The sequence below is a fragment of the Chenopodium quinoa genome, unplaced genomic scaffold, assembly GCF_001683475.1.
Source record: "Chenopodium quinoa cultivar QQ74 unplaced genomic scaffold, ASM168347v1, whole genome shotgun sequence".
Classification (NCBI taxonomy): domain Eukaryota; kingdom Viridiplantae; phylum Streptophyta; class Magnoliopsida; order Caryophyllales; family Amaranthaceae; genus Chenopodium; species Chenopodium quinoa.
The window spans coordinates 2013165-2035028 of record NW_018745523.1 but is presented as its reverse complement, the minus strand read 5'-3'; the positions used below and the strand labels follow the sequence as shown (position 1 = coordinate 2035028).

The 21864-nt window shown below is 32.6% G+C and overlaps 2 protein-coding genes across 2 annotated transcripts; one reads left to right on the top strand and one right to left on the bottom strand.

Moving 5' to 3' along the window:
* The first annotated feature begins 1548 nt into the window (after nucleotides 1-1548).
* On the top strand, nucleotides 1549-5888 carry LOC110715360 (ruBisCO large subunit-binding protein subunit beta, chloroplastic-like). Its single transcript, XM_021893924.1, has 15 exons — nucleotides 1549-1661; nucleotides 2278-2530; nucleotides 2628-2753; nucleotides 2960-3097; nucleotides 3198-3293; nucleotides 3383-3625; nucleotides 3708-3942; nucleotides 4022-4191; nucleotides 4280-4357; nucleotides 4447-4518; nucleotides 4597-4701; nucleotides 4815-4907; nucleotides 5012-5104; nucleotides 5264-5387; nucleotides 5498-5888. The coding sequence occupies exons 2-15, from the start codon at nucleotides 2291-2293 to the stop codon at nucleotides 5509-5511; spliced, it is 1827 nt and encodes a 608-aa protein (XP_021749616.1). The 5' UTR covers nucleotides 1549-1661; nucleotides 2278-2290; the 3' UTR covers nucleotides 5512-5888.
* Nucleotides 5889-14650: 8762 nt separating this feature from the next.
* On the bottom strand, nucleotides 14651-16355 carry LOC110715541 (ethylene-responsive transcription factor TINY-like). Its single transcript, XM_021894126.1, has one exon. The coding sequence runs from the start codon at nucleotides 15910-15912 to the stop codon at nucleotides 15190-15192; it is 723 nt and encodes a 240-aa protein (XP_021749818.1). The 5' UTR covers nucleotides 15913-16355; the 3' UTR covers nucleotides 14651-15189.
* Between the last annotated feature and the right edge of the window lie 5509 nt (nucleotides 16356-21864).

Sequence of the window (21864 nt, the reverse complement as noted above, 5' to 3'; positions counted from 1 at the left end):
GGAGGTGCACTCATCCGTGACCATGAAGAGAATTTAATCTCTGGATTCTCAGCTAATTTTGGACATTGCACATCTTTTAGAGCCGAAATCCTAGCCTTAACTCGTGGACTAGAGCTGCCAAAAAAATATGCAAATTAAGCAATTAAAGGTTTAACTAAGGGCCTGTTCTCATTGATTGAACTCAGCTGAACTGAACTGAATTGAAATGAATATTTTATAAGAGAAGGAAATTAGGAGCTGAATTGAACTGAATTGAACTGAACTGAACTGAATTTCAACGTAAGAGAACATGCCCTAAGTGATCTTGTTTGTGTGTAAATCATGTTAAAAGGATACCTTCACACTAGTGAAAGTGTGCATAAATAAATCAATGTTTTTAGATGCTCAACGACGAGTGTTGGGAGGTCAAACTAGCTCATATAATTCGAGAAGAAAATCGCGCGATGAATTAGTTGACCAACCGCAGAGTCTCTCATGACACATGACACTGATCTTGACATTTTTAGTTTTATTCCACTAGGTCTTAGTAGTATTTTAGAGGAGGATGCTAAGGGAGTGGCTTTCCCATGCCTAGTCGCCTAATTAAGCTAGTACCTCCTAATTAGTTTTATTTTTGTTGTGTTTTTTTATTTTTTTGGTTATGTTTGTTGTTTTTCTGTTTGTTTCTCTTCTTGGCTTTGACCTCATTTGAATTAAAAAAAACAAAAACAAAAACAAAAAAAAAAATAGTTTTTTCACCAAATACTCCTGAGTAATTCGCTTATTCATCATATATCCATGAAACTTTTAATAATTTTCCAACAGTTGAATTTAACAAAAATGTCACCAAATGCCCTTAATAACTAACGACAGTTGACTACGCGGAGCCTTCTGTTTGGTTTTTTTTTTAATTATAAACTTTTTTTAAAAAAATGATTATTTGCTTAATTATTCAAAATTTAAAATAAAAAAACCCAACAACCAAACCCCGGCACAGCCACCCCCTGCCCCACCCCGCCCCCACCACCGTCACGACGTCACCCCCCCGGTTGGCGCATTCTGCCCTTAAAGCCCGTGTTGGTGGCGCCACCCCGATCCGCAAGTTGTAGTTGCCGCCTTTCCCCTTCCCAAAAACACCTTCAATTCCCCCCTCCCTAAAACCCCTTCCCCAATACATTAAAAGTTTTTTGGAAGATAAAATTTATTAATATATAAATAATACGGAGTAATTTTTGCAATATAAAGGGTAACTTCAAGTATTTATAACATAACTTTAACTCGTTTAACATACACTCGCCTTTATACAGAATTTGTGAATGATTAATATTACAGAGTACTATTTTTAAAATGGTACGCCAAATATACGAGTACCATTTAAAGTTAAAATTTTACTGAAAATAACCAAAATATCCCGTATTGTATGATGCTCGTATAGCATGGGTATGTATCCAGTCAATCCAGACCAACTATGTGAACCGAATGTTCGGGCATGGACACTATTGAACCATAGTCCATACCCTAGAACCCAAGTCGCAACTCACAAAGCAAGAAACACCAACATCTACTAGAACGTTCCACACTCGATGTGTTAAACGTTATCCATGAACCATAACTACCTTTTATTATTCTCCACAAACCCAGTTTTCAGTCACAACATCCTACTTCCTCTCCATTTTCATTGGGTAAGTTCTTTCCATCTTCCTCAATTCTCAACTATTTCATCCAAATTTACTTCTTTATCATGCTGTTAATACTTGCCATTACTATTAATTTCTAACAATGCATATTCTTGTATCTTCTTCATTGCTCAACTAAGTGGGTTTTTTTTTATGCTTAATTTCCTAGATAATTTGGTTATTTGTTGCTTAATTAGAACATGTTGTTGGATTTTGGTTGGTTTTTTTATTAAAATTAATGAAAACCATTGTTAGTTAATATCTAGACATACAGTATATCCACTGAATTGTACTTGAATTTGCTTCAAATTGTCTTAATTATCCTTTGTTTTAGTACAAAAGCTGCAACTAAGGACAGTGATGTAAACGGGATTCGATCTTAGGCCTCGGTAATTATGGCCAATGGTTACCCTTACCCGTACCATGGTACCAATACCGGCCCTCAGACTTTAACCAACTAGGGCTAGTTGATATTATGATTACACCTGATTTTAATTGACCCCATGACTATTTTTTCTTGATCACTGGTTTTTGGAGTTTGTTTTACAAATTGGCAAATTACTGCTGCCAATTGGTTCTATGTATGTGATGATGATCTGAAATGTTGCATTTCTGTAATCAGGACTCTGTATAAAATGGCATCAAGTTTTGTTACCATGTCTGCTATCGGGTCTTTGACATCTGTTGGAAGCCAAATTGACAAGAAAAGTATTAACCCGTCACATAAACTATCTTCGTTGGATTGCATATCATGGAGTTTTCCTAAAGGTAGTCGAAGTTATGCAGTACCTAGTAAAAGGCATTCCTTAAAGATAAACGCGGCAGTAAAAGAATTGCATTTCAATAAGAATGGGGCCGCTATTAGGAAACTACAGGTTAGTATTTGTAGTGTTTTCCGAATTACTGGTAGTATGATGGCAGTTGTGTATTGGGTTTAATGTCTAACATTGCTGCTCTGATTTGAAACTTTAGGCGGGTGTGAATAAGCTTGCAGATGTTGTTGGTGTCACTCTCGGTCCCAAAGGAAGGAATGTAGTTTTGGAGAGCAAGTATGGCTCTCCTAAAATTGTTAATGACGGTGTTACTGTGGCCAAGGAGGTATGAACCACTTCGTATATGAAAAAACAGGCTCCTTTAGTGATGATTGCCAATTTTTATTCTTCAAATGTGAAAGGAAGTACTCAGCTTTGCTGTTTAGAACTCCTTAATGTTAATAGGAATATGTTCATGTTGGAGACTTGAAGATGATGTTCTTTTGAAGTTTATGTACTCTATTTTTGTTGACATCATAAGCTGTTTTGCAGATTGAGCTTGAAGATCCTGTCGAAAACATTGGTGCAAGGCTAGTGAGAGAAGCGGCGTCTAAAACTAATGATTTAGCAGGTGATGGGACCACTACATCTGTAGTACTAGCACAAGGTTTGATTGCCGAAGGTGTAAAGGTGTGAGGAAATTACACATAATTAATGTTCACCTCTGAAAGTATAATGTTATTTGGCGTTGAATAACATGCTTGACCAATACGTGATTATGTATTTCCAGATTGTATTGGCTGGGGCAAATCCTATACAAATAGCCAAGGGGATTGAGAATACTGCAAAAGGTTTGATATCTGAGCTGAAGTTGATGTCCAAAGAGGTAAGCTGTTTCTTGCTGCTGTAATAGTTGTCAATAATGCTTCACAGCTAAACATGGTTTTTATTTTATTTTTTGCATATGACTTGCAGGTTGAAGACAACGAGCTTGCAGATGTTGCTGCTGTTAGTGCAGGAAATAACTATCAAATAGGCAATATGGTTGCCGATGCTCTGAGCAAAGTTGGGCGCAAGGGTATAGTAACTCTCGAAGAAGGAACAAGTGCTTCGGACAGCTTATATGTCGTTGAAGGAATGCAATTTGACCGTGGCTATTTCTCACCATACTTTGTTACTGATACTGAGAAAATGATTGTTCAGTACGAAAACTGCAAGGTATACATCCTGAATTTAAGTACAAATTTGTGTCTAACGTTTTGTACCTCATAGGATGATTAATGTCTTGTTGGCTATGTAGTTGCTCTTGGTTGACAAGAAGATTACAAATGCAAGAGAGCTTGTTAATGTCCTGGAAGATGCAATTAAAAACAACTATGCAATTTTGGTTATGGCGGAAGATATAGAGCAAGAACCTCTTGCTACACTAGTTGTAAACAAACTCAGAGGATCACTTAAGATTGCTGCAATGAGAGCACCAGGTTTTGGAGATCGTAGACACCAATATCTTGATGATATTGCTATCCTTACAGGAGGTTAGTAGTTTGAATGTCAGAATGTTATCATTGACATCAAGTCCCTCAACTTTATGGGTGCTAACTGAATTATCAACAGCAACTGTGATCAGAGATGAGGTTGGTTTGTCACTAGACCAAGCTGGCAAAGAGGTGTTGGGACATGCAGCGAAAATTGTGCTCACCAAGGAGACAGCTACCATTGTTGGGGATGGAACCACGCAAGAAGCCGTTGCTAGGAGAATTTCCCAAATTAAGAAGCAAGTTGAGGTACAAGTGTTAATCCTCTAATATCTTCACTTGTTTGGCTGTTAAATTGTAGAATATTGAGCCTGATGTAGATAACATTGGTTTTCAGGATGAAGAGACTGCTTATGAGAAAGACAAACTAAATGAAAGAATTGCAAAACTTTCCAGTGGTGTTGCTGTCATCCAGGTGACTCTTCATGGATTTAAGACATGCTACCAAATTTTTTTCCCTAAATATTTTTCATATGTTTTCCTTCTTTATTGACTGTCCAACAGGTTGGAGCACGAACTGAGACAGAGCTTAAAGAAAGGAAGTTGAGGGTGGAGGATGCTCTTTGTGCAACAAAGGTATCCTCTGTGATTTTATGACTCACTCTCCTATAGTTTACCAAGGGATAAAACTGACTCAAACTTGTAATATTTTAGGCAGCAGTAGAGGAAGGTATAGTTGTAGGTGGTGGGTGCACGTTGCTGCGCCTAGCGGCTAAAGTAGATGCCATCAAAGAGAGACTTGAAAATGACGAGCAAAAGGTTCTCTTTGTCAAATCCGCCCTTATTGATCATAGTGATGTCAATTTCTCCCCCCCCCCCCCCCCCCCACAAACTAGATGAACTGATATTTTAGAATTTATACATATTTTCAGCTTGGAGCAGATATTGTCAAAAGAGCGCTTAGTTATCCACTGGATCTGATTGCCAAGAATGCAGGAGTTAATGGAGCAGTAGTAATAGAAAAGGTCAAGATAAGGCATTTTTAAGCTTTTGTATACATCATAATAACAATGTGAATTTGCAAACTTTTCTACTACGTATTATTGATCGATGCATTTTATATTCTCAGGTGCTCTCTAATGACAACCTGAGATTTGGATACAATGCTTCAACCGGACAATACGAGGATCTGATGGCTGTTGGAATCATAGATCCCACTAAGGTTTGATTTTTATATTTTGTTTACTTTGTATTATATCCTTAAGCTTAGGATAATGCATCTACTGTACATGACTATCATGCTTGTTTCAAGATCAAATAGTGAAGGGTAATTGAGTTGAAGAGGGTTTCTTTCTCTGCATTAATGAGTTGCAATTTGCAGGTGGTAAGGTGTTGCTTGGAACATGCTGCATCTGTAGCAAAGACGTTCCTAACATCAGATGCCGTTGTTACTGAGATCCCAGAGCCAGAACTCGCTCCTATGGAAAACCCAATGGACAACTCTGGTATGTCTGTCTTTTTTTTTTCCCCCTGTAATGCTAGCTACTTTCATACATTATTTACACTTATCTTAACACATATTTTAATTTCTTTCTAAACCATATTTCTGTTACAGGTTTTGGGTATTAAGCTCTGTGTTCCAGCAGCAAAACAACCTTCTACCATTACGGATCCTTGACCATCCATGTTGCAGATCAGCATAAATCTGAACGAGAATTCATGAAAATCAGGAATGAGGTAAACATTATCCAAGTGGCATTATGACAGGAAATTTTGATCGAGGTGGTGTCTCTTGTTGGTGTTTCGTATATTGTTGAGATGCTTTGAAATGGATAGTGGCCGGAATGAAATCTCTGATTTAGGAAGATATTGTGTGAGTAGCTAACTAATCCCAATTTTGAGTGTAATGATAATGATTAAAAACCAATCTATCTTGTTTATTTTGTTGTCCCCGACAATTTCAAATTTTGTAAACAAATAATAGGATTCTCCATTTTTGTGATCAATTTTCAAAATTAACACACATCATATGAAATACAAACTTTTGAAATTTGAAAATGAAACATGTAAACTAGCTTGATACATAAGATGAACCTAATATCCTAATCTTAAAATCCGATAAACATTACAAAGTACATGTATTTTCAAATTAGGAAATAGGAATAAGCAATGAATGAGTTACTATTCTTTTTGTGATTTTGTCCCCAAAGGTAGACAAGGGACAAGGGGCAAGATACAATGATACATCTCCTTGGATCCGCTCCCAAGCCATATAAGATAAAACCTATGACACCATATGTGACAGAACTCACCAGGCCGGTTGGGCCAGCCGGCCTTGAGACGAGCCTAACTTTATTGCGGAGTTAAATCAAATCAAAGGAAAAGTTCTCCAAATAAATGTCGTATATTTTTAAATCTCGAATCCAAGGACTATATGATCACAGTAGAACAACTCCATTATCAATTGATCCAAACGAAGATTGAATAAGTTATTTGGTATGAGAAGCCATAGTTGTTTTTTTTTTTTTTTTTTTTTTTTTTTTTTTTTTTTTTTGGAAGCAGCCGTAGTTGTTATCTTGACCAAGCATGTTTTTGGCTTTTTCTAAACATTCATTGGCCATTAGTAGTAGTATTTTACTAACAATCTTTCATCATAACACTAATTCTTTTCTTTGATTGACCTCGAGTAACAATTAGACAAGAAGTTTAAGTAATAGTTTAATATGCAAATTAATCATCATCATATTTAGCGGTAATAATTAAAGCATGATTTGATAACATAACAATTAACAATATCCTAAATCTTCTATCTTATTAACTGCCCAATTATAATATGCCTCGTATAAGTTGATCATATGTAGTTAAATTAGCTAATCATTATGTATTCAAATATGTACAAATATGGAGGTGACTTCTAAATGGCATTATTGTATTGGAATTATACTATTTAGGAATCATGCCGTACTAAATAAAGTGGTGGTAAACTGTTTTAAATTCTAACCAATGTCTTTACTATACATTCGAAGCCAAAACAAACATGTATTTCTAATTTTCTATGGCACATTACATGTTTTGTTTGTTCTAATGATTGTCGCGTGGAGTTATAATTTTGTTTATTGATTTTGCTCGTCGTACATGATTTATGTTGATCGATATAAAAGGTTTTGATGATTACGAACAAATATATGATAGTTGTCTAATTAAATTAATGTGTTGAGATGTACATATTATATATAATGAACATGTCATGATGAGATCATAAGCAACGTAAGGAATAACGGAAATGTCATGGATATTCCTAGCATGAAACTAGAAGTTTGATGAAAGTAATAATTATTGATGGATGATGGTTCTCATTAATTTGATTAAGTAAATGAGTGTTATATTAAATAGATTTCATATTGGATAATTGGAACGTTATTCACTCAGAAACTTCGAGTTTATTTGAAACAAGAGTTTAAGTGAAATGGCATAATCTTAGAAGCGTTTATGTCAATTAAAGGTTATGTATGTCTTTCTTGGTTCCTTTAAACTTTCTTTTATTTCTTCAAACATGTCAATACGTTATTTCAATCTTTAATGTTTTAAATTATTAATAAGTACAAGAAATAAAATTTTGATATTATGGAAAAAAGATTAAGGCAAATAAATCTAACAAGATATCACAATATATGATTATAGTTTTGCCTAATTTTAAGTCTATAAATCATCAAAGCATGTTAGAGTATGTAAATAGTGCATATGTCATCAAAGTATTGTAGGTCAAAAAGAAGCATAGGAGTATGTTAGAAACTTAGAATATCAAAAAAGTGTAGGTATCAACTAGCTTAGTTGGCTAAAATTTTGGAGGCTAATACTCAAGATATTGAATTGAAATTCGTCTATAATATATACATCATTTCTTTTTTTTTTTTCCTTTTTTTTTTTGGGAAGAAACATACATAATACTTTTACAACTCCCTTTAACTACACCAATAAAGAATCAAAAAAGTAATACCACAATTATAATATAATAAGGTAAAGTATCAAGGTATAAGTGTTATAGAGTTAAGATAAGGCTTAAATGCAAATTAATTAAAATTACAAACATGTAGTTTACCATTAGAGTGAAAAAGTTGATGTAGCTTGATTAAGCAACTCTACTCAAACATGTTTGATTTTTCAAAAATAATATCACCCACTTAAATAACACCTGCTTTCCTACTTTATTTATTTATTTATTTTTCTTCCAAGCTACAATATATTACCACTAACCATTAAAACACTTTGTAGCTATAAAATATATAAAGTACTAGATTCAGTATTTAATGTGACAAGATAAGCTACAAGGTATTGTAGCTTACTATTAGAGATGCTCTTATGAAATTAGAGTTGAAAATTTGTGAGTGTTAACGTTGTAGTGGGGAAATGGTTATTAAGGTTTAACCAATGGCAGAGCTATGAAGGGGCCTGGGTGGCATCGGCCCCGTCATTATTTTATTTTTTAAAATTTTATTAAGTAAAAGATGTAAATTTATAAGTTAAATACAATTTTAATGCAATAAATAACATCAAATTAGCTTTGCCATAGTGATAGCGCATTGAATTTGAGTTAAAAGTCTTGGGTTCAAGTCTTTATACAAGTATTTTATTTTAATTTAAATAATATTTCATAATCAGTAATATATAACTCAAAATCTCAAATACTCTACAAAGTAAATATATAGGGCGTACGTCATTCCAAAACAGGGTACAAGTCTTCCACTAAACATAATAGAAGCTTGGATATTTCGTTATTTCGTATGATGTTGATACTATTTCGAGTGTCATAATTTGACTTAGCTCAGATATTGTCCATTATTCAATCTGGTCATGTGTGATAATTATATTAGTGAAAATTAAGTGACATACCTTACCCTTAATTTCTACAATTGAACATATGGATCATGTTATTCATGTATCATTGTAGTAATTATCATTTTTAAAGTGACGTGTCTAAAATGTTAGCAAAACTAAACTTTTAACTCCGTGTCCATACAATCAACCCGAAATTAATTTTCTAATTCACACGTTTTTATATAAAATAAACTAACCCTAATTACAAACGGACTTGTAGCTAGATGGGGTTAACACATGCATGTCTCCTAGTGAAATAGTGGAAGGAAAAGTAAACTCTAAAATCCAAAGTAAACAAAATGCCTAAAAGGGCATGAATGAAAACAAGCCCAACCATCTCATTCTTAAATTAATAAATGACAAAATTTGAAACACCAAGACAATTTTTACGAAGTATTTGAATACTACGTCTAAAAATTTAGCTGTTCTTGTGTAATGAAGTGTGTGTGCTTCTGGTTGATTCATGTCCGTACAAGACTATTTCATACAAAACAAATGGTCATTTTCATCTTACATGTCATTTTTGGCTAACAATTGTAATTATTTCAGGTGGGGGCCGCCTTAACCCTATTTAAGAAACTTTTTACAAGTATTTATTTATTTTCTTTGACAAGAAACAACAAAAGTACATTAGAAATCACATTTTTCTTCCTTATGACCCCTCGTGTAAAGAAGCTACCGAGTACTCTTTTCGTTTAATTTTAATTATAACAAATTATTTTAGCGGCTTTTAAAAAATTATATGGAAAAATTAAGAGAAAAAAAAAAAAGGTGTGGAATCCACCTTTAGAAAAAAGGTAGAGAAAAAAAAATTACTTAAAATGATAATGTTCCGTTCGTTGCGATTAATCTGAACAACGTGATAATTAATTTTAGACAAGGCGTATACCCCCTCCGTCCCATTATATTTGGGACGTTTGGGTAGACACGTAATTTAAGAAAATTACAAGTGTGTCCATTTAAAATAATATTATACTTGTATAAAGGATTCTCTTTTGTATTTTTATATTGTAAGATTATAAAAGGTGGGGAGGTGGAGGTAGTGAGAAGAGAGAAAACGTAAGATTTAGGGTTTGTTTTGATTTACTGAACTGAACTGAATTAAATTGTTTACGAAAGAAGGAAATTAGGAACTAAACTATATTGAACTAATTGAAACTAGACTAAGCTGAAATTAAGCTGAAACGAACAGGTCCTTAATTGGGTTTTGAGGTTTGTGGTTCCAAAGAGAATATAGAAAAAAATAAATAAATTTTCTTTTTAAAAAATTAGTGGTTTTCATTCCATATTTGGTAACATGTCAAGTATTTTGAAACTGACGAAAATGGTAATTGTGTCAAGTATTATGGGACTGAAATAGTGTAAAGCATAGAGTATGGTGCTAAACAAGCCACGTCATATACATAGTAACTATGTTTCAAAAATTACACCTGTTCAATCAAGATTGGGTAGAGAATTTAACACATGAGCTTCTAGTCATTTTCAACATGATCTATGAACATAACACACCACCAAACTAAATTGATTATGCCATGCTAGGGACAATATATCCTTAATCACAACATATATATACATCCATGCAGAAAACAATGTTACTAGGGAAAATTTTGTTGCCTTCTCTTAAAAGTTTAAAGTCATTGTCGCCTTAATCAAAACCTTAATTTGGATTATATATAAGATTTTATATTTTAATAATTTAGGTTAGGTGTGTGTTTTACATATAAGCACAAGTAATGTTTCTTTACAACGCAAGTACTTAGGAGGCTAGGAGTACTCTATGACTTTAATTTGTACTTTCTTATAGTTAATGAAAGATTATACATTGGTAAAAAGTCTATTTTGATAATTTCATAATTGGAATTATGCTGATTTGATGTTCTCTTGCATGACTAATGTTTATTTCTTACTCACGTCACATTAAGTAATGGATATACGGAATAGATGATTTAACAATGTACGTTTAACTGTATAGTATCTCACCTTATTCGTCAAGATGATTATTTATCCAAACCTAGTTACGACCGTATATAATTCTTTTACATAGGAAACTTATTATTACAACGTCATTTAATAACATAGTTTTGTCAACCCAAAGCATTAATTAGCTCTAACAACAGTGATCGAGAGTCCACACTAGACAAGAACCATGTTGAGAGGACAATTCGTTGGACCCTTAATAGATATTTATGTTTAAGAGAACCACATAAATCTCAAAGAGCATTATTACAAATCCTATATACCCTCATCTACCGTTCTTGTGATTATGACTTATAGAACGTCATATATCTTACATATGTCATTATTATATTGTTACACGACTTGAAGCATATAATTATAAAGCTGGCATGCATTTAAAGAAGATAATTAATAATCCGTATATATATGAACCTTCTATCCTATAATTTCTCTTTTTTTTTTTTTTTTTTTTTTTTTTTTTTTTTTTTTTTTTTTTTTACAAATTCAATATATATGGTGTGTTTTATTCATCAAGATTTTTATTTAATTGTATAAACTTATTAAAAATTACTTTAATTGTACTTTAAAGTTGGGTATATTTAGGATTTAAGGGTGTAGTGTTCAATTCACCTAATTTCTACTTATTTGAACTTAACTTATCTGAACTTATAAAAATATATTTAAGTTGTAATTTGAACTCTGGTAAACCTTATCAGAATTTATTTTTCCAAAACTTATTTTATTTTAACTTATTTAAAATTATTAAACCTGAAATAAGTGAAAATAAGAACCCTTAACATAATTTATTAGACTTAAAATAAGTGAAGATAAGGTGAATTGATCAGGCCCTAAGATTTGTGCATAGTATGAGTATACATTACTCATGTTATGTATTGATGATTATCATTATGTATACTCCACATTCATAAACAAAATGTAATTACTTTATCCTTTAATTGACTTTAAACATATTACACAATATTAACTAACGTTCAAAATATAATGTAATTATTTTATTGTAGGTTTGTTTGTTCTGCTTAAGCTCATGCTAAATAAATAAATAAATTTTTTTTAAAAATGTAATTACTTTCTCCTTTTATTTCATATTCTTTGTCAGATTTAAAATGTTTCATTAAATGTAAGAAATATTAGAAACACATGATCAAGTAGAATCTTGTTACTAGGGATTTTGTTACTAGGGTCTATTCTCATTGACTAAACTAAACTTATTAGAGCTGACTGAACTAAACTTATTAGAGTTGAATTGAACTGAGTATTTTATGAGAGAAGGAAATTAGGAGCTGAACTGAATTGAACTGATGAACTGAACTGAAAATAATTGTAAGAGAATAGGCTCTAAGATTTGCTTAGTGGAGTTGGTGAGGAACTCACCTTGTGACTTTGAGGTCTCAAGTTCGAGTCCCACCAAGTACAAAATGATTGGGAGTAAAGGGATTCTCTTACCTCCCCCTCTCTACTTCCTGTGCCAGCTATTTCAACACTCCCTCTGTTCTAGTTTACTTGCAACATTTTGACTAGTCACGCTTGATGATGCGCATGTTTCACCGTCTACGTCTTTTATTATATACTTCGTATTTATGTACTTCCTCTTTTTTTTTTTTTTTTTTTAATAGTTGCAACACTTCTCTTTTCACACTTGGCGATGTATATTTTCAATCGTTAATATCTTTAATTACCAATATGTAAAAATTATAAACTTTAGATATTATAATTGTATAGATCGAGACAAACCTAACAAGATCCCACATGACTATTGTTTTTTTTTTTACAAAAATCGTCAAAACTAGTCAAAGTGAAACACATGAATAGTGTAAAAGCCAAACTATTGCAACTATAAAACAACGGAGGAAGTACTCCATAATTTATAAAGAAGATTATATTAAGAAACTACACATTAACATAAGCTCAACATCTTATATGATTACATTGAGTTTCATATAATAGCTAAAAAAGATGATCAAGGTGAAACGTGTGAATAGTGCAAAAAATCAAACCGTTACGAGTACTTTGGAACAAAGAGAATATATTTTTCACAAACATTAGTCAAAATATATATTTAATGAATGGTACCAAAATCCCACACACTTAAAAAAAAAACCGGAGGGAGTAAAAATTCAAGCTCTACCACAATCAGCAAGTATGGCCAGTGAACTTCAAATTTTACAAAAACTACCTTGTTAATTTTGATAAACCTCAATGGCACCCAATGAAAATTCTTTTTTGTTTTGAAGGGGAGAATAATTTCAGTAGAATATCTAGTATCTATATACTGTTTGGTCAAATACTACTACTGGCACTACTGTTAACCTCCCTCTCTGTCTGGCAATCTGGCATGTTCATCTGCTATACCAGAAAACTCCTTAAATATAAAGTAGTTTTGGCATGGCAGCATTAAATTCCAAAATGGATAAGTAAAGTGAAGCCGTAAAAAGATAAAATTTACCACCCAAATAAAGACAATTAGATAACACTATTACTAAACCGAGTAAAAGTCCTTGTCACATCCTCTTAAATGCTTTGCTGTCTCCCAAAAGCTAACTCCCCCTAACTTTCTTTTTTGCCTCAAAATCATTTTTTTCTATTTACATTTCACAATATCTCATGTTTGAGTGTTAACATCACTAACTAACGGCTACAATTTTAGTATTATTATTACTAGTATTAGTGAAATTGAACGACCGTTTTAGGATAAACTAGGGGTTAAAGAAATGTTATTCTTATCGATATCATATACTCTGTAATATACTTGTTTAAATGTCAGATTGAGTCGATTTATTTTTGAATAATTTCTTATAATAGGGTAAAATAAAACATTTTAGCAAAGTATTAACTTTGACTTTTATTTTTCAATGTATATTAGTTGAAAGGGAAATAAAATTAGTGAGGGACGCACATGGTTGTTACTTGTTAATTCACTTGCTAGCTAAGTATATATTATGTTATCTCATGATGCAAATCAAACTATGGAGTATGGCATGGTTTGATGAATGTGCCGATCTAACAACCTTAGTAAGAAATTGTTTTCAGCAATAGTCTTAATTTTTTATTTATTTTTTACTTCGTATTATTTTTTTTTTGGATTTGAAAGTGGATTAAGTTAAGTTGGATAATGTCAAGGTTGTAGTAACAAACTTGACCACTAGCTTCTTCCTCATGGTGTTTTTGAATCCAAAATAGCAATAATTAGCTTATGATCATATCATTACCGGATATAAAATACTTAAGGTTGAAATTAAATTAGAAATAAAGGATTATTATTCAAGTATGAAATAATAGGCATGTTGTTGTTTTCTGCCATACTCGTTGTTAGTTTGACATGATCGCCTTTTATTTTGGCCATTTTGATTAATGGGTTGAAGCGTGTCAAGTTGATCATTATTTTAGCTCAAGTTTAAATTAAATGTGAAATATAACTCAATTAATTTATCCAGTTATGGAACTTCTAAGCCAAATTCAATAATTTTGTAATAAGATTTCGTGTCATGCAAATAATAGGCATGTTGTTGTTTTCCGCCATAATCGTTGCTAGTTTGATGGGGTTGCCTTTTATTTTGGCCATTTTTCGTGTCAAGTTTGATCATTATTTTAACTCAAGTTTAAATTAAACGTGTCATTTAACTCAATTAATTTATCGAATTATGAAACTTTAAGCCAAATTCGATAATTTTATAATAACATATCATGTCATGCAAATTTTGAAAGCCTACTTAATTATTATTTTTATATCAACATTACAAAGTCAACAGTATCTTAGGGTGAGGGAGTATGTTGTTGTTTTCCATTCCATTTAACTCAAGAATGTGGATAACATCCACAAGGTAAGGTTGTTTCTCCTTACTAGCTATGCTTGTCTATTTGTGACAGCTTACTATTTCAAAACGATTTCCTCTCCTATATGCACTATTTTTGGGGGAAAGTGTGTCTTTAAGTTTGATTAAAATGATATAATGCGGACAATTACAAAGACGTAATTATATACTCCCTCGATCTTTAAAAGTTGTCAATATCTCTAATCATGTTTTATGTATTATTTTTTTTTATAATTATGATTAATATACTTAACGATTGCATTGACAAACTTACGTGCTTTAAGCCTTTAAGTAGAGTATTGGAGTATGATAAAACATGTGAATGGTATAAGCAAACAAGTTTTGCCAAACTCAACTTTTATAAACACAAGTTTTGATAATTTTACACCTAAATTTAGGTAAAAAACTTTCATGACATAATAAGAGTAGAAAAAAAAAATCTCTAATTTCATCTACACTCATTGAAATTTCACACAAAAAAAATTTCATCATCACACATTTATCCATCCTACTAGTATATTTATACAAACTAAAAAAAATATAGAAAAATCTAAAATTTTTAATATTAACAGGAAGAAATTTTCCACTCTCCCAAACATAAAATAAAATGTTTACAAAAGTAATTTTTATATTTTTTAATAAATTTTTAGTAATAATCAACATTTGTATATCCTACCCCATAATAATCAGCCAATGAAATGTCAGCCGTTGATTCAAACAAGTACCCACATAAACCCATCTCGACCGTCCAACCAGGCGAGTAAGCCCACTCTTCAACCGAGTCAACCAACACTAACTCGGCCTTCGACTCGGCCGAGTCATCACCCACATCTTCCAAACTCGGTAACTCGACAATCTGACTCAGTTCCTCTTCAGGCCCAATAGGCCCATTAACCTCCGAAGAAGACGAAGACACCGCAGGAGACGGCGCGTGCGACTCCATCGCCGTCGCAGCGGCTAAAGCGGCAGCAGCTTGAACATCACGCGGCGAATTCGACGCAGGTCGAGGGAGTGAGTTAGCGAGTTCAGGGAAGTTGAGAATTGCGGATTTACCTTTGATGCAAAGTGCGGCAACGTCGTGAGCACGCGCCGCCATTTCTGGTGTGTTGAATGTACCAAGCCATATTCGTGATTTTTTTCTGGGTTCTCGAATTTCGGATACCCATTTGCCCCAAGCTCGTTTTCTCACTCCTCTGTAAACTAGGTCTTTGCTGTTTTCTCTCTTTCGTTTGTTGTTGATTTGGGGAGAGGATTGAGTTAACCCAGAAAGGGATTGAGAAGATGAAGTTGAAGGAGTAGCAGTAGCAGTAGCTGTAGTTGCAGTGTCGTTCTGGGAAGTCTCTGCTTCTCTTCCATGGCGTTCCGCCATTGATGTAAGGTTAATGGAGGTCGGCAAGGTTGATTAGCTGAGTTGCACGGAAGGTGTTTGATGAAATGTCTGAAAGAAGGGAGAATTAAAGAGAGAGAGAATAATGTGGATTTTTTAAGAAGGGGGTGAAGTAGCCGTAGTATATAAAGCAGGGGAAGCCGTTAGAGTGTGATAAGGAGAGGGAGAGGGAGAGTGAGATGTAAAATATGAATATATGAATAATGATAATGGCAAGCCAGATTAGGTGGACATATATAATAAGGTGTATTCTATATTATATAGAAAGGGGTTGGGGTTAAAAAATAATAATAATAAAACGCGCTATTTATGTCAATTTGTCAAGTACAGCCCTTGAAGAAACTCTCACATTGGCTTGTGGGTGAGGACGAGGGTATAGATTTGATAATTCCGACTCGATCTGGATTATTCATATTGTTTTCATATTTGAGATTAGTTGTATCAAACTGTCTTTGGGTCGGTTTTATGTTAAGTTGAGTCATGTTAAATCATTTTGTTTATTATATACTACATATGTCTAATTTTAGATTAATTGCACGTTCCTTTCATATTATATAAAATCTAATCGAGTTAGGTCAATATTTGACGCCTCTATTTAAAATTGTTTAGTTTAAACTTACTCTAAATAATGAGTGAGCTAATTTAAATTGATTTAACTCGAAAAGGAATGTGATTTAGTTGATTAAATTTGAATTAGACGGGGAAAATGCATTGAAAATATTAGAAAGTGATTTGAAACCTAAGGTATTAACTGATGCTAATTGTTCATACAGAAAGTGTCAATGGACTCGTTTGCCACCTCTGAAGTCTTAGCAACGTAGGTTGTGGAGCGAAAGTAAGGGGCAAAATGGTCTTTTCACATATGAGTAATTGTGTGTTGCAAAGTTGTTTCACGAGGGCAATTAGTTTATTGACGTATCATCAATTCCAGCAATAAACTAACTAAAGAGGTGTAAGTGTAATTAATAAGTCTCAACAACTTTTTTTCCTTTGTCTTGAGCAAATTAATAGGAGTCACAATTTTTGTAAAAATATCATACTATGACGTATTCTTTGGAATTAGCTTTAAAAAAAATTGTTACTAATAATAGGCTTAAAATTTGATTAGGGACAATACAATAAGCTGGAAAAAGACAACATACAACTAGGGGTGAAAGTTCGGTGTTCAGTTTGGATTATGGCCCAAATCGAAACCAAACCGAAATAATTCGGTTTTACATTTTTCAATCCAAATCCACACCGAATTTTAATTCGGTCCAAACCAAACCGAACCGAATTTCTGATTAGCAAACCGAAACCGATCCATAAACCGAATTTTTTACTAGATGCTAATTGAAGTATAAGAAAACTAAGCAATCTTTATAATTACAAACATAAAATTACACAAACTAAACTGAGAATTAATTACATACAATCAACCATTATGAATTTGTCCACCGATTAAAAAAGAAATTAAATAAATAAATCAGATCTTCTGCTTCATGCATTCCTTCAATAATTTGGCTCAAAACCTCAGATCTATTCATTTCCTAATATAATTTCCTTTGAGTTATAAAAAAATTAAATAGAAAAATAAAATCTTCTGCTTCTGCACCTCTTTACTAATATCATTTCCTTTGAGTGACTGACCAGAGAGGTGGTGGTGAGGAGACGTGGTGGTGGTCGGCGGTGAAGTGGTGGTGATATGAGGGAAAACAAACAATGAAACACGAGCGGCCAGCGAACAACTTTGAGATACGTTGAGAGCACAAACACCGAAACAAGAACTGGTGGTGAGATACCTTAAGTGGACTTCTAGAGTGGTGGTGGACGGACGGAGTGAGGTGGTGAGGGAGAAAAGTGGGGAAATCTAGGGATTTGGTGAGGAAGGTGCCGAGAGAAAGTGAAAGGGAAATGGGAAAAGAGGGGAACAGTTTAGGATTTTGGATATACATATGTAGGAAAATGGGTTGGGATTAGTGGGCTTAATAAACTTCGGTTCGGTTTTCAGTTTTCGGTTTTTCGAATCCCAAACCCGAATCCAAACCGATATATTTCGGTTTTCATTTTTTCAAACCGATCCAAACCGAAAAAAACCGAACCGAATTGCTTATTCGGTTTGGTTTGGTTCGGTTTTCGGTTTTTATCCAATTTACTTTCACCCCTACATACAACAAAGGATTAATTTGTTTAACTTGTACTTCGTAGTAAAAATGGTTTTACCAATAAAATCAAGTAAGGGCCTGTTCTCATACGTTATTTTCAGTTTAGTTTAACTTTTAATTTTCTTCTCTTATAAAATATTCATTTCATTTCATTTCAGTTCAGCTCAGCTCAGTTTAGTTCAGTTCACCTGATTTCAGTCTATTAGAACAGACCTTAAATACAATTTATCTTTTGGTAGAAGTCAAGTAAAGAGATCATCCGTATAATATAATGTCTATATCTGTTTATTTGTTTTAACAAGTGAATTCGGCCCTACATTTCTCTTAGTCATCTTGTACTTCGTAGTAAAAATGGTTTTACCAATAAAATCAAGTAAGGGTCTGTTCTCATACGTTTATTTTCAGTTCAATTTAACTTCTAATTTCCTTCTCTTATAAAATATTCATTTCAGTTCAGTTCAGCTCAGTTTAGTTCAGTTTAGCTGATTTCAGTCTATTAGAACAGACCCTAAATACAATTTATCTTTTGGTAGAAGTCAAGTAAAGAGATAATCCGTATAATATAATGTCTATATCTGTTTATTTGTTTTAACAAGTGAATTCGGCCCTTCATTTCTCTTAGTCACTTTATTTTATAGAGTATGCACATAACATAAAAATCTTATATCGAATTATGTGTACGTGTATCGATTTTGCACACTAATTGAGTAATAGTTTAAATAACAACAATACACAATTATAACCACACAAGTTAATTAGCTTTACCCTGTCATCTCAACAAATTAACTTGAGTCTAGAATTCTCGACCAAGACCCGCTTATTTACATCGTATCGAATAATTATGATTCTAGCCCTAGTTTTACCCTTGAAGAAGGTCATACATAGTACAGTGGGGTCAAATGTGAGAGAAACTCACTAGATTTTGAATCATTGCATCAATTCTTCTTTACATTTTGCCTATGATTTTATCAAAGACTATCCTGCCTAATTGCTACTACGGCCACGTACGTCTCTATCGATAAGTCCGTTAGGCCCCCTTACATATATTCATTTTGTCCGTTACTTTTTCACTCATTAATCACTGATTTTTTACCACTTTTTTTCTAACTTTAAAATTTTATGCCAAAGTAATTTCTAAGTACTATTTATTCTTTGTCCTTTTCATTCTTCTTCTTCTTATGTCTTTTCTATTGTTTTCTTGCTTAATTTCTTCAAGATTTTTTTGCCGTTTTTCCAATTCTCCCGTTAGAAGGTTTGGACTATTTCTATTATACATAAGGTTGGTATGCAATGTTGAATTTTTTGTCATCGTTAGGCACCAACAAATGTTGTATTTTATTTATTTTTGTAGAATTTTATGCATGTTTTATTTGTCATAGCATTAACATATTTTATTAAGATTAATGAGTGGATGTTGCTCAAAAATTGAAGTGTATAATCTGTATTAATTATTTTGTACAAATTCAAAATTTTAGACTAGTATTTTGGTAAGGAGCACCAATGTAATAAGAGACGTATATTAGGCAATAGAGTATGTAAAAGAGAAATTGCTTTTCTTATTCAACAATCTAGTTTAGTCTAATAGTTGTATTTATGGGTATTGCTATTCCAATGTTCTTAAAACACTTTACTTCTCTATAATTAATGGGAGTAAGGTAGGAATTTGATAGCAACATAGACAAAGTGTTTTGAATCTTCGGTTTTCTAACTTCAAAGTCCCATAAATATCAATGAAGTTTTTCTAACTGATCATATCTTTTTAACTTGACATGTTTATTAAGTTAGAAATATTCTAAACTTCAAAAAAGAAAAAAGAAAAAAAAATTTACTAAAGAGGTTGACATTGATTGATCCAACATTAATATCTTCTTCATATGCCTAAGTTTGGAAAACATAATATGCGAATACATGTGTATCATACTAACATCATATATCCTAACACAACGGAATACGTAGTAAAAAACTCATTCAAATATAAACTCTATCACTCTACTAAGGGTCTGTTCTGTTTATTAAGTTAGAAATATTCTAAACTTCAAAAAAGAAAAAAAAAAATTTACTAAAGAGGTTGACATCAATTGATCCAACATGTAATATCTTCTTCATATACCTAAGTTTGGAAAACATAATATGCGAATACATGTGTATCGTACTAACATCATATATCCTAACACAACCGAATACGCAGTACAAAACTCATTCAAATATAAAATCTATCACTCTACTAAAGGTCTGTTCTGATTTACTGAATTGAGCTAAACTGAACTGAACTGATTGAAACTGAACTGAATATTTTATGAGAGAAGGAAACTAGAAAATGTACTGAACTAAACTAAACCAAACTAAAATTAAGTTAAAGAGAACAAGCCCTAAGGTAAGTTTGGTCTAATGGAAAAGATTGTACCTTTAAACCTTAAGGTTGGAGGTTTAATCCCCACTCGAGAAACTTTGAGGGTGGGGATCTCTTACCCTTCTCCCTTCATTCTCAAAGTATTTGACCTGTAAATATCAGACCTAAAAGATCGTAAGGATTGAGGTTCAATCAAGGTCTTTCTCCTTCACTTTATTTTTTTTATTTTTTATATTTTTTATTTTTAAAAAGTAATAAAAATAATCAACACTTGCTTGAGTGAAAGTATACGAGCACAATCAAAGAGTCAAAAGGACATAATTTCAATAAGCTTGACTTTAAATTAAATTTATATTATTATGTGTTGATAAAAAGATTAACTTTACAACATAAAGAGAAGGTTGCCAAAATTGTAGTGGGAGTCCCTTTCCCTCTTTAATAGGGGAAATGGAGAATCACTTTTTCCCTTCATATATTTTTCTCCCCTTTTGGGTCACATGATTTGTGCCAAGAGCTGAGTTGTATTAAGCAGCCCAAATGTGAGACAAATAATAATGGGCCCCTTTTAAGATTTACAAACATACTATACGACCTACCAATATATTGCTGGTAAATAAAATTGAAATAACGTTACATATAATATTAGGAAAATTTGGAAATTGCAGCCATTTAAAATTCGTATTTTGCAAATTGCAGCCATATAAATTTTTTTTTGCAAATTGCAGCCTAAAAGTTCGTATAAATTGTAAATTGCAGCCCGATTCAATTTTTTCATTGGTTTACATGTTGAAAAATTTTCGGTTAAGGTTTTAGGGGTCATTTTAGCTCTTAGGGACCCGAATTGAGCTTGGAATTAGCAAAAAAATAACGTAAGTGTCTCATATTTACAGTTTCCCACAAATCGATACACTTTTGTTACGCAAAACGAGATACTTGAGTTATTTTTTTGCTAATTCCGAGCTCAATTCGGACCCATAAGAGCTAAAATGGCCCCTAAAACCTTAATCGAAGATTTTTCAACTTGTAAACCGATGAAAAAGTTGAATCAGGCTGCAATTACAATTTATATGAACTTTTGGGCTGCAATTTGCAATTTTTTAAATGGCTGCAATTTGCAAAATACGAATTTTAAATGGCTGCAATTTGCAAATTTTCCATAATATTATACAATATGATATTTTTTTTTTATGTATTGTAGTGATCGTAAATTCATAAGAAAATTGGCAATGTATGTGTAACTCATTTCTAGTAAACTTCATGGAAAACAAAGAATGCCAATGATTTGTCGGCAGTTATGGTATTAAATTGGAGATTATGATGCACCTCGTCATAATTAACTCGAAAAATCTCTATGTTTATAGAGGAATATTGGCAAAATATAAACTAGAAGATAGGTGGAATTCCTGGAAACATCTGATATTTTTGTAATTTGTATAGAAA